General features: G+C 38.4%; 1 protein-coding gene across 2 annotated transcripts in view; it reads right to left on the reverse strand.

Annotated features, from left to right (window-relative positions):
* Window positions 1–494: 494 nt before the first annotated feature.
* The window catches only part of LOC143856126 (autophagy-related protein 18c-like), a 30,521-nt gene continuing 16,626 nt past the window's right edge, over window positions 495–14,389 (reverse strand). For both annotated transcript variants that reach the window (XM_077366208.1, XM_077366207.1), the window contains exons 3-5: window positions 2,688–2,943; window positions 1,272–1,395; window positions 495–870 (exon numbers count right to left, since the gene is read on the reverse strand). In XM_077366208.1, the coding sequence (XP_077222323.1) occupies window positions 765–870; window positions 1,272–1,395; window positions 2,688–2,943 (486 nt within the window). In that variant the 3' untranslated portion in view covers window positions 495–764. The remainder of the gene's footprint in view (window positions 871–1,271; window positions 1,396–2,687; window positions 2,944–14,389) is intronic.

Here is a 14,389-nt window from a genome sequence, read left to right on the forward strand (position 1 = left end):
TCCAATGAAATCCGTGATGGATCCCCGTCAATGGAACATCCAGTGTAAACTCCAAAAGATGACCAAGTGATGATAGTAAACTCTGATAAAGTGAAATTGATGTGATCCATAAATGTTATAGTGCACCTCATCCATATTGAGACATAAATAATTAGTGTAGCCCAAGTTCAACTACATCAAGTAGGTCTAGATAATGTAGTTGGTTGAATGAATTAAGCCAATTATAGCTTTATTGTGGTTGGGGACTCTAGGAGGTCATTTTTTTAATAAATAAAGTGATTGGTCTATGCTGCCATTTAACTGGCTAAAGGAGATTTTCCCACCCGAGATCAGGCAGACCAGAGATGCAGTAGAAGATCCAGGCCGATCGATCACCACTTTGGCTGATCGAGATAAGTTCTTTTCCCCCTTGTATATTCTAGTGGTTAGACCGATTTATATTGATAGATCTATAATATGATTTCCATCAGATCAATTGTTGTGACCATGCCATATTCTGTATGTATAATTGAATTCCATGATCCAAGGTTTACAGGGAAGTCTCCATAAGAAGCAAGAAACATAGTAGCAAGTGTTATTCGAAGGAAGTAATTTTTATCATTAGGAGCTCTACGCATATCCCATGCGCTTATATGACGAATACACATAATTCTAATTTTAGATGATGAAATGATAATGCATATATAGGTAGATAGATATAGAAAGAGATAAACGGGCATGTATTTACATATGGAGAGAAGCAGTAGCGGTTGACATGTGAATTTTCAGGCGCTAGCAGATCTCAGTCGATTGTCGGCTTTCAACAAGCGGACGTACTCCTGCTGAATCATCTCGCCTCCGTTCAAAGGATCAAAACTGCATCTGTAGAAACTGGAAACAGGACGATAAATTTGAGAAAAAAGAAGGATCAAAAGCCTGCTGAGAAAGAAGATAGTCTATATTACATGTATTTTATGAATAAAATCTGCTAAAAAACAAGCAGATTTCCCCCAAAAAAATGTGTTTCTGGTCAATTTCTTTTTATTTTTAGAACCTTATTTCTAGAGAATCCAGATAATAAGTCCTACTTAGGACACCCATTAGATAATCCTAATGTTTGATTTGATGGGTGCAAATACAGCATATCAAAGAGAAAAAGGGGAATCAATAAAAAGAAAAAGAGAAAAGGGAAGGTCCACGTTAAAGTCCTATGTTTTTTCGTTTAGGGGGGCTTTGAAATCGACAGAAATTGATAAAGACAGCCAAAAAGTTCTAATATAAAAACAGACTACCTCCCATCCATGCCAACTATTACGACAGTGTTCTGAGATCCAAATGCAGCAAGAAACCGAGTGTTTTCCGTTAAGTGGAACTGAGCAAAGGACCACTCCGAACTAAAATATTTCGGTAATACACCTGCCAAAGTTCAGAAGTGGGAAGTAAGACAATATACATGAATTCATGAAACCAAATACTCCTTTTAAAGACAAACGTATTGGTAAAAAACAATTTGGAATTGGTGAAGCATCAAGACACACAGAATTCCTCAGATTCAGCAAAGCAAAGCAAACTATGTTGTAGAACCAAACTATGCTGAAATTCAAATTTTAGGTTAGAGTCTTCAGACTCATTGAAGACCCAAATATGAGCCATGTCTCACGGACTCAGTTGGGTACTTGATCAAGTATTTTGAATTAAAAAAAAAAAAAACTACGTGGTAGTTTGTGTTTTAAGATTTATGCGCAGTTGATTGAGCTTTCCAATTGTTTGGGCCATTTTTTTCTGAAAAGTTGAAGTTCTCTGGTTCTATGCAAACCAAATTAACCCCTTGGCCTGACTGCAGTCTCGACTGAGTCAAGTCAACTGACCAAGAACTTCAGGTATTTGATGAGTTTAAGCCAAGCAACAACAATGTGTATACTACAAATCCATCATTTCTCATACGGAGTTATATAAGGCCCTGTTTGGACTGCAGGAAAAAAAAATTCTCATGAGGAAAATATTGTCTCCATGATTGTGAGGAAATTGATGTAGTTATGGCTTATTTAGATGCATATCATTATAAATTGAAGTTCCCTCTAAATAAAAATTGAACTGTTGTGGTTCATGTTACTTGTTTCATTTGTAATCCGACAATTGAAAAACAAGAAATTTTGGAAAAACATTCTTTTCCAAATTTTCCCAGAAAATTCCTGCAATCCAAACAGTGCCTAAGGCCCTGTTTAAATTGCAAGAAAAATAGTTCGGATGGAAAAAATTTCTTGCAAAAATTTTATTTACACAATTTAGGCCCTGTTTGTTTGGATTTTGAGTTCAAAACTGATTATTTGACTCAAACTATGTTTAATTTTGAGCCCAATAATCAGTTTTAGACTCAAAATCGATATCCCACCCCCACCCCCCCCGGGGATTATGCGCCCCCTTTTCACGTTATTTGACGTCAAAAAGCGTTAAAGTCAGCCCACAATTCACGTGAAATGGGGGGGGCATAATCCTACAGGGAGGCGAAAAAATCATCTCCCTTATTAATTTAGAGAGAGATAATCATAAATTGAAGGTAAGTAAAAATTGAATAGGGTTAGTTCAAGTTATCTTCTTCTGTATGTAAACAAAGTAGGAATATTTAGAAATATTTTTCCTTTCCAAACATTTCCAGAAAATTATTGCAATTCAATCAGGGCCTTAAGGAAGACAAATTTTGCCCGCACCTTTCATAAAAGACAAAGACGAGCTCAAGTTGGCACCCGGGTTTGGAGATATGAGGGGGTCAAGAGAAGTCGACGAATTCTGTTGAACCATTTCTGGTCCTTGATCAGTAGGATGATTCGATGAATCTTCTCCCACCACTCGAACTCTGAGACTGAACAAATGGACTGTACCCTTGTCACTAGACACCGCCAGCCATTGGACAGTTGGAGAGAGAGCAATGCTATAAATTTCTGCTCTCTCTACGCCTCTGCGGACCTGTCAGGCCAGTACCCAAAGATCACACCCAAATGTGATTGTAGTCACAACTATCAGAATCAGGAAAGCAGACATCTAGATAAGCAATCAAAAAGCTTAATATCCAAAACATTGCTAATCAATTCGGAGCTCCGACAGGTTGAGTCAGATTGGGCTCCAGAACTGAGTCTGAACTCAGATGTGAGAATAAAAGGATGAGCTCAGATTCAAAGTTAACTCAGAATTACTAGTTCGTTTCTGGGAAAATGATATAAAGACTCATTTTCTCCTAACTCCAAACCCAACTTAGTTTACACTTTAATTATTAACTCCCCTAATGTTTATGAAACTTGTAGGTAGTAATCTAGTATTATAAGATTTTCTATCAAATTTTCGCTTCATTTTTTCATTTTATATTCACTTGTTTTCCCTAGAATATAAACCGAAGTTTGTTACGGAATTGCTTTGATCTTTTATGTTTGAGATTCTTCTTCATTTTCCATGTTTCTCCCCTGGATTTTTCTCTCTCTAGGCGTATGCTTTGGTTTAGTTTTGATCCAATCAATTCATCTTCTTCTAACCAGCAAGCCTTTTCCAACGAATTCTCCAGCAAATGATCTGGATTGAGATTTTCACAGATCTTTCCCCTTTAAACGTTTACTTTGATTTAGTTTTTCTATATTAAACATTTACTTTGATTTAGTTTTTCTATACCAGTTGATGTTCTTTCAAGTAAGCCTGTTTCCAGTGAATTCTCCTTCAAATGATGTCTGGATTGAGATTGCTGCAATCTTAGTATGTTAATGGACTTAGGATAGGTTTAGAAATCACTTTTTTCAATTTGGATGATTGAAACCTTTGGTTGTCAATTGTCATGCCTCTCCATGCAGCCTTTCTGCGGTTTTTTTCATTCTGATAATTTATGGTTTGCATTGTTTCGTCTTGACCAAGCCTTGTTTTTTCTCTGTAGGTACAGGTAGTAAAAGATCGCTTAGTCTGGGTTTAGATTTCATCTTAAATCATTTCAAATTTCGGCTGCTTTTCATTTATTCTCTTCATCTACATCTTGTGTTGTTATTTCTCTAAACAAAGTTTGTATAAAATCTTAGATGTCCTCTTATACTGTTTGTCTCAAATGTTTGCTGTAATTCTGTTTTTCTTCCAAGGGAAACAAAGAAGAAGACATGAAAGTTGGAAAGAGAAATTGAAGGAAAAAATGAAGTAAAAAAGAATATTATTTAACTACCCTAACTAGAACTAAGATGGCAATGTGGATTTAGAAATAAAATGGTGTATATAATTCCTCCTCCTCTACCAGAGACTTTCCTAGACAAATTCAAAATTGAATCTATTTTCAATTGAAGTAGTTGGACATTGGTAACAAAATGTCAACATACAAAGAGAACATTTTTCAGAATCTATAATACAAAAAGAAAATTCATTGCACTCTAGTAGTATATATGAAGCAGTTCTCAAAATAATAAAACTATACATGAAAGTTTGTAGATATATTTTCTTCTGTCTAACAATGCGTAACATAGGTGAGTAGAGTCCAAATCTAAGTAGATGAAAATTGGCTTAGATGATAATCAGCTCAGCCATTTTCCTTAAACAAATTAACATGTTTCATGTACAAGTTTCTCATGAACAATAATATACATATAATTTCATTAACAATGCAAATATAGAATATCATGCTATAATTTGAAAAGCCGTGCATGGTTACCAAAACATATACGGGTCAAAATCATGAGGTGAGACCCCATTTGAGATGGCATGGTGATGGGATCTAGTCTACACTAGTGCTTCAAAAATCGGACACAGATGAGAACTCGGCCAAGTAAAAGGGAGTCGGCTCAAGCAAGTCAATGTTTTGTGTGGTCATAACTCGGGAGTGTCAAAGGATTTTTATTGATTTGATAGGGCAATACGCGAACTTGAGAGTCAATGATTGATGCAAGAAGTTTTAAAACAGTAGTTAACACTACATAAGGTGTATCCAAGAGAATTCACAAATTGGTCCTTTGGGAACCTCACACAGGCAAGAGATAGTGCAAAATTACTTGCACACATGAGGGCAGGGGGTTCCCTAAATGAAGCCATTCTATACCTTCATGCTGCTATCAAATATCACACTTTTCTTCATGCATTTGTGTGTATTTTGGGTTAATGCTGAGAATTCCTTTAATGGCAAACATTGAAGGCATCGAACACAAGGGCTAGTCAGGGTTTGAAAAGAACTTGAAGGTATTCAACAATATTACTGATTCAATAAAAATGCTTGATGAAGATGCATGATCTATGAGGGAAAGTAGGAGACTAAGGAAAAAGGTGAAGCTCAGTGTTCTACCAACTCACCTTTGAACAGCCCTATTACCTATGTTTGTGATTGGATGTAACTTATTCGATAATATCAATTATTTGCTTCTGCTCACATTTATGTCATTAAAGTTTGCATGAATATTTGGTGATGTGGTGAGTGGATCTGAGCTTATCGTTTTGCGTCATAACTATAACCTTTTAGCTGATTAACATGGGTTACCATGTACATGGCCTAGAACATACTTTATTTATCTACATTGACATCGAAATCTACAAAATCACATGTAAGAGTTTATGCATGTTCGGCTAATCATGCTCGAGATATCTTGAGATTCATCAACCTTAAGATCCTGATGCAAGCAACCACCATTCGGCTCAATCCTAGCATCAAGTCATGACCGACTGAAAAGAAATCACTATTCAGGTGTGGACTTTCATACTACACAGATAGTAGATTTACAATACTAACACTTTTATGGGCGAACAAACCAATAGAGATTTGGATAGGCATGGCAAGGATGGATTCCACCTAACCCAAGATCCACCCAAACATACCACCACCGCCCCCCAGGGGGAAGCAAGAGTCGTCATCTACCTATCTTTCTACAATCCCACTCATCCGACCTCTCCCCATATGAATCACATTATTTTCTTCATGAAGGTTCCTCCTTTCCCTAAACCGTCATAACAATGTCGCAAAGATAATTTTGTTCCTTAGAACCAAATTCCCCAATCCAAGCCCACAACATCTCACTGACTTACACTCCTACTTAACAAGATGCTAAATCTGTACTTCTCCTAGCTACCTCCCTGTAAAAGATCTCTTTAAAGGTGTCTCCAACTCATTCGCCACATATATCAAATTTAAAGAGACATGAAATATGTAGGGAGATTAGACAGGAGGCCTTAATGATTGTAATCTTTCACCCAAGAGACACATAGCCCTTCTTCCACCTCACCATGTTCCTCTCAGTTCTTTCCAATATTTGTCGCCATAATGCCTTAGACAGTGTGCCCAACCCAAGAGGAAGGCCTACATAAGTGATCGACACGCAATTCACATTACCTCTACCCTCAGAATTTTTTTAGTCCGTAATGTAAAACTTTATTTAAACACGTAAAAACTGTGAATAGCACATAAAAGGGACCGCGAATGAATGGTAGTAATGTCTCTAATCTCATTGATGATGTTGGTAAAGCTCCATGGACCCAATGTGTCTCCTTTGATCCATGAAATCACACTAGCAGAATCACCATCTACCAACATCGAACATCCCTCGTGATGAGACCAAAAATTCTATGGCCCATGAGGATAACACAAACCTCCATCTTGTTAGAGTTGTACATCCCAATCAGATCATAGGATAAGAGCAACACCTCCCCCACATGGTTTCTGATAACTCCAATAATGCCTGCAGAGCCCAGGTTGCTCAAGAATACATTGCCAAAGTAAAGCTTGATAGAATTAGGGGAAGGCGGACTACTTTGGACAGCACTTATCCTTTGCGTCCTTTGCCCCTGGATGTAGCTTTGTAAATTTTTTTCCTTTTTCAATAAATTCATTATCTTAGTAAAAATATCCACATTACCTCCCAACAAAAATATAAGGTGACATTCGAAAATTGGAGGTAGTTGATAAATCATAAAACAACTTTTTCTATATCAATCGTACATATGGTGCCTAACTCTTCTTTGAATTTGGCCATTCATTAGCTATGAGAACCCATCTAAATATGGCATTGTACTGTGTAAGACCCTTGAAAGGAGAAATAACAAGGCCCACATAACCTTTCTATCCACATCGAAAGCATCTTATCGATAATCTTATAAATACCACCACCACAATCTCTCTCTCTCTCTCTCAGCATGGGGCACTATTCTCAAGAGTTTAAAGATGATGAATCTGTGTGCCTTCTCAATATTTTTAGTGAACCCGAAGAGTTTTTTGTATCACAGGTTGAAGAAAATCTGAGAGTTTGTGGAGCGGCCTTTGAGGAGTTTTCTTGGTGAAGCCATTATTTTGCTCTCTTGTGGCAAGAAGATGAGATGGCAAAGATTTGGAAAGGTTTAAGAAATGATTAGTATTTCATGAGTTAGGGAAACATATGTTCATTCCGTCTAAACTGGTTAGAAGAATTTGGGATTGCGATCTTCAAGTGGTTTTGAGTGGATTGGGTTTCCTTATACTTTTCTTGGCACTTTTTTGGATGGATGGCAATGTTGACATCTTGGAGAGAGTGGCAAAGTACTTTGGTCTTTCTCTCCGTTTGGGGGGTATGGATAACTAGATGGAGACATTATAGGATTTTTTTTTGGATAAATGTTCTTTGGGAGGGTTGTCCTTGACACCAAATAATTACTTATAAGGTGGGCACTCATAAGAAAATACTTCGGGAGATTATCACAAGACCTTTTCAGAAAATTCAAAGAGAGTTGAGGGAAAATTACTGAGGACAAGAAGCGCGAGATATGGCCTGCTTATCAAACAATATTAAGCTTAATTTCAACAATTTTTTGTTGCAGAATTCAGAGTTGGCAGGGGTTGGAAAGAATTTTAGGGATGATAAAGGTGAAAGTACTTTGGCTTTCTTTAGACCAATTGGTATTAAGGATTTGAACAAAGCTGAGGCAACAATTCTCCTTTTGGGGATGCAGATCTTCCATGAGAAGTTGGGAGAGAGTTTGAAATACAAGGTGACAATCCAAGAGGGGGGGTGAATTGGCTAATTAAAAATTTGGGGCTTAATTAAGTGGATTATTAAAATCAATTTACCCATTAAGTCTTAACAAGTCTAACCCTTTATCAATCAATAATTATAATGTAGGCTAGGGATTAGATATGACTTTATGCTTATATACTCTAACCCTTGTTCAATGAAACATAAACACAAGTAAAGGGTAGAGATTACCAACCACCAAAGTGCAAAGAGAAGGAGATAAGAAAGCATCCACAAGGCACAAGTTTTATAGTGGTTCGGTCACAACTTGACCTACTCCACTCTTCCAAGTTTTCCTCCTTCGGATCTCCACTAAACCAATAAGATTCTTCAACAGGCGAATCTCAAAGCCGTACACCAACTTCTCCTTCAAAGGGATCACACCCTTTTCACACAAAGCCTTGCGAGGGCACCTCCCTCTTACAATGATTCACCTTTCTTAACGGGCCAAATCGGAGACCCTCACAAACAAATGAAGAAATAAAATAAGAACTCTCTTTGCCTCTTAGATAGGCTGATTACAACTTTGAAAGCTCACAAACACTCCAAGGAAGATAAAATATAAAGCCTATAGAGTACCTCTTGGTAGAATGTACAAATACAAGTTTAGAGAGGTTTTAACCTTTCATATAAAAGTTTAGGTTCAAGAAGATAGGATTTAATCTTACAAAAAATGTTGTTTAGAAAGGTTAGGATAGTGTAAATATAGTCCACAAGGAAATATGACCATTTGGGGGTAAAACTGTAAAATACAGGGTTGAGAAAGTCAACTTGCGCAAGCCCCAACGGATCTATTTCCATGTCGCGGCAGTTGACCGAGGCACAGCAGTTGCCCACCCTTATCGGGCTCTTTATTTGAATTTCAAAATTCATACCGGCGCGGTCGACCGGCCCTAGGGCGGTCGCCCGACGAGGGCTACCTGTTTGAAACCAATTTTCGGCTCAAAAACACTATCGCGGTCGGCCTCCAAGCCCAACCTGGATGTTTTTTGGATTTTCAGAAAACATATCCGCAGTCACCCGGCTTACCCCGGTCGACCGGCCCGATAAATTTCGAGATGCCCTGGACTTCCAGGTAGCATCCCGCAGTCGCCCGGCATAGCCCGGTCGACCAGCCCTGAGTAAAATTCCATATTTAACTTTAAATTTCAGGGGCTTTGGGCTTTGGTCTTGGGCTTAAGTCCTAGGCTTTCAAACACATTTTTGGGTCTGTGTATGGTTTTCAAAGATATAAAACCTTAGGTATGAAAACCATTTTGAAAACCTTTTGAAGGTGCATTTAAAGTTTTAAACATAAAATCAAGAGGAAACCAAATACATTCTAAAAGTAAGAACCTTGAGTCTTCTTGGAATGTCTTTGCTCTTTGCACTTCCTTGGACTTCTTCAGCTTGAATGAACATCTTGAACTTTGTCTTGACTCTTGTGACTTGTCCTCCAATCTTCAATGCATGTCGAGGTACATGAGGTGTCACCATGGCATGTTCAATTCCAAGCTCCTTCTTGACACTTGCTGGTGAACTTGTGGGATCTTCATGTTGAGGTCCTTGACTTGATCATCTCCAAATGGTGATGACTCCAATGTAGGTGCAAGCTCTTTGTTCCTTTGTCTCTTGATCCACAAGCCATGTGTTATGAAGAGTTGTATAATGGCGATTATGACATGAAATTCCTGTATACAACACAACACCTCAAAGCAACACATTAGTCCATAAAAACTAATCAATTTAGTTTGCTAGCATCAAAACAAGAAGGTCAGGTGAATGATTAACCCATGGGAACCCTTGGGCTTACATTCTCCCCCTTTTTTATGATGGCAAACAAATTGATTAAGGAGGAAGGAGATGTTAACCAAATAGATGAGTATACATGATATAATATACACAATAGAGGATAGATCCCCCTCACTATATGCACAAATATAATTAATGACTACAAAGCATATGGTGCATATACAATTGGACTACCTAATCAATTCCCAAAATTCTCCCCCTCTTGGCAACAGCAAAAGGTAGGAATAAACAAGTGAAAGTGCAAGTGGGGTGTCAAGATGAATAATAGATTGTCTAAGCTATGTGCCTTGTATATGATATACTATTCAAGCTCTGAGAATGCTTATCAAAGAAAAAAAACAAAAGTGAAATGCAAGATAAGCCCCCTTTTTTTTATCAAAATGATTTGCAAGTTAAGCATAAGAATATGGGTGGGGTGCAAGTTTGGCCCTGTCAGCCCTGACCCCGAACACGATCAGGGCTGGATTTTCCAACCCTGAGGGCAGGTCAGGGTTCATTTTTTTAGACCCTGACTCAGGTCGGGTCAGGTTCTGGGTTAATGCCTCGGGTACCGTGACCCGGCCCGACCCTAAGTTTTCTATTATAGAATTGAACCATCTGTGCATGTTTCCTTTGCTAATGTTTTCTATTATCTTGGATTGATGTTTCTTTAAATTATTATTATTAATTGTCTCTGTTGCCCGTCATGTTGTTGAATTCATATTGTCTTATTTTGTTCCCTTTCTCTGATCATTTTGTTCTATATGATAAGTGGTTGCTTTATTTTTGGCACTCTTAACAGGTATTTGCACTAGGGTCAATTAGGCCGACCCAGCCCGACCCTACCCAATCAGGGCGGGCCAGTGCCAGCACTGAGCCCTGTAGGGCGGGCAATGGGTTGAGGATTTTCGGCCCTGACTCAGGGTCAGGGCGGGTCAGGGCCGAGATAATGGGATCCAGGGTTGGGCTAGGGTTTTGAAAAATCCAACCCAACCCGACCATGTTGCAGCCCTAAATATGGGCAATAGACCTTGTGAGAACATCACAATGATATATAGAAGCATGAAGATATAATCATTTGGCTCTCCCCCTATGAATTTGTCATTGGCCCTAGATGAAACCTATATTGTAGGGCATGACATGGCAGAATGATTTGAATACTTGGGCTTCATTTGCAACTTTTTGAAGCAGATAAGCATCTACCAGAGTAAGGATATGCTCAGATCTATAACTTAACCTTTCAAGTTCACAAGTTACATTATGTAGGGGTTTTCTTGTCATAGGGCATACAAGTCTCTTCTTGAGCATGAACATTCTCAGAACTATAAAATAACTTTTGAGTTTAAGTTGTTTGGCTCTAGATAGTTATACATTTGCAAGTGAAAGCTCCTCCTGACTATGTGCATCAAGTCTAAATGTAAAAAGTTCTAAGCACATAGGCCCAGTGATTTGAATCACTTTAACCATTCCACATTTGCTCCATTCAAGAGGTATTCACTATTTGAACATGGATGGGTGAATATTAGACAAAATATGATGACCTTGAGGCGAATTCAGTCTAATAAACACAAGGATACCAAAATAGTAAACAACAAGGGAATATGCATCCATGGCAACCAAAAGATCATGTGTATATATATATATAGGAAACATAAAACTCCATATACATGAACCAATAGATGGAAGAGACACACCCTCTTCTCATCATGTCAAAACATCATCAGAGATACATGAATAAGTGTGAAAGACATATACTAGATACCACAATAGATACAATCATATAATCTCTGAGACATGGACCAAAATAAAACATAATGCCCTTTATTGGGCACAGAATATCCATCACCTAACCATAAAGCCCACACTGGGCATCTAACCAACAATATCCAAAAGCACATCTAGGGCAACATCCACACAGTCATAAAGCCCATAATGGGCATATACATCCAGACATAAAAGCCCACATCGAGCATAAACGACATCCATGAAGAGAGAAAAATATAAACATAGTCCAAAAGCCCAAACTGGGCAAGAAGAAGGCTAAACAAAAAACATGATAGTCAGCAGCAAGATGTGATCGACTGTGTCTGCTGCAGGGAAGGTGTTGTCTATCGATCAGTCCTGAGGTGGAGGCTGGTGCTCCTCACGAGGTGGAGTCCTGGAGGTGTAACATCTGGTGGCCTGACTCCGCTGATAAGCTTGCATCATCTCCCTATGCTGCCTGCCATAAGCTCCATAAGTCTATCATGATCAGAGGCTCTCTGACTCTCTGCAGTCGTAAAGGCAGTAGAGAGGTTATCAAAGCCAGTCGTGAGGGTGTCCATCCCAGATTTTAGTGATGCAATATCTCTGGCAAGAATCTCATATGAACCAGTGGTAGGGGGCTGACGCTGCTGAGCCTGTGCCTGCTCATGTGCTCTAATCTGCTCCTGCATCTGAGATATGCGTTCAGCTTTAGCTATCGCCTTATCAACCTCATCAGGTGTGACCCTACTAGGACCACCTACTCCTGGTATAGGAATTCTCATAAGAGTAATGGTGGCGTGGTTGAGTGGTGGATCAGGGTTTGTTGAGAAGACTTTTCCAAAATTGAACTTATTGCGCCTTAGGAGCTTAATAATCTGGACCCCATAAGGAAGACCACCTTGTCCTCTCTTGACTGCCTCATCCATATAACTCATCATAATGAATCCTAGGTTTAGCTGGATATTTTCCATAATGCAATGGATTATGAGAGCTTCGAAGAGCTTTACGATATCAAAGTTTCCTGCTCTAGGGGTGATGTTGTAGGCCACAATTTTGTGAATCAGTCTTGCAGTGTAATTCATCGAGCTGGCATTGATGTTCAGTTTTTCTCCAGAAGGGGGTACAGTTCCTAAGGTTTTATAAACAGCCGTCCTTGAAAAATAATTTTCTATTTCATCCTTTTTCCAAAATAAAATCCTTCTCCCGCCATTAGGTATATCAAGCCAAGTACAAAAGTCCTTCAAACTTAATCCAAATTGTTCTCCTCGAAGGTGGGTGTTCATTACTACTCCTTCACGGGTGATTTCGAGATTGGCATAAAAACACCTAACTATTTCACGATAGACCAAGGAGGAGTAAATGAGGAAAAATGACCAACCTTGGAATTCGAAAAGCAATAGAAGATCGAACTTATTGAAGTCTTGAAAAATCACTTTCGCCCTGCGATGACACCTCTCTGTTGAAAAACTGTGAAGAGATTCATGGCCTTTTTGTTGAAAAAGTGTTCGGTGGGGAACTTCTCTTCTTCCGGTTCCATTCTTCCTCGTTTCCCTTTTTGAGCCAAGGTTTTCCTTGACATTTTAGTTTCTAGGGTTTTGAGAGAAAAGTGAAGAATCAAAGTAAGAATCAAGTAGGTTTTGAAAAAGATGATGAGAATGGATGAAAATGATGGGAACAAGTAGAAAATGAATGATTTGTGGGAGAAAATGGCAAGAGAAAAAGAGAAGAAATGGAATGGAAAGTTTATATGGATGAAAACAAGGAAGAAGATGAGAAAATGAGAAATAGAGGAGGAAGGATGGATCAAAACTCACTTGAATGCCTTAATCTTGATTATCTTCCAGCGAAAATGGCTTGGAAGCAAGGAGGGAAGAAAACCCTAGGAGAAGAAGAAATAACTCGCGGCCGCCCTTTAAAACGCAGTTTTCGACCGTCGCGGTCGACTGGGGTATCGTGGTCGCCCGCCGCAACCCGGCTGTCCCTTTTTATTTTTCATTTTGCGACCATCCGCGGTCGACCGGGTTCACACGGACCCGGTCGTCCGCCGCGTCTAACCTGTTTCGACTTATTTTTCTCCAGATTGCCTTCCGCGGTCGCCCGCCAAGGCTCGGTCGACCGCCACACCCCTATTTTCAATTTCTTGATATTTTCCAAGGGATTTTGTGGACAAATCGATTTTTCTCGTATTTTTCTCTCTTTTATGAGATTATAATGGACATGTAAACTCGATCCCTAGGCTATGTGATGACATCTAAAAAATTCAATATAGCACAACATATAGTCTAAAGAGGTAATTTCTTATTTTCTTTATAGACTATAAGAGATATATGATATGATCATAAAACTCAATAAGCAAGGATACATTCTATTAAAAACATGACTAATGATATGTATCTATGCTTAATTATAAAATGATATATCATTAAAGCACATGTGATCTAGATACAATGAATGTAACATTGAAATAGTATCTAGATAGAATTCATATGATATAGCAATTAAAGCACAACTCATTCAACCAAAGTGTTCAATAAAGAGTTTGAATGGGTGATTTTGTAACCCAAATTACTTTGGTTCCAACCAAGTTTGTGTGTGGAAGTGTATCTTTTCTTATCCACACAAACTTGTTTGATTTCACAAATCTAAGCTTGCACCTAGATTTGTGATGCCCTAACCTACCACAATATGAACATGTATATGAGTGGGTAGATGAGGAGCAACTAGAACCACAAGAGTACACATGAGAACATGCATGTTTATCTTTTTCTTCTTGTATTCTTTGGTTCTTTAAAGAGAGTTATTTATTCGCTAATTTTATCTCAATTAATTGACTTTCAAAGCAATTTGTTTATTGAGACAAATTAGCTTTTAATTTTTCTTCATTTTCACAAAGTGTGTATTTTTCATTTAAA

Source organism: Tasmannia lanceolata, unplaced genomic scaffold (assembly GCF_043159265.1).
Source record: "Tasmannia lanceolata isolate RefF3 unplaced genomic scaffold, GAP_Taslan_0.1 ptg000023l, whole genome shotgun sequence".
Taxonomy (NCBI): domain Eukaryota; kingdom Viridiplantae; phylum Streptophyta; class Magnoliopsida; order Canellales; family Winteraceae; genus Tasmannia; species Tasmannia lanceolata.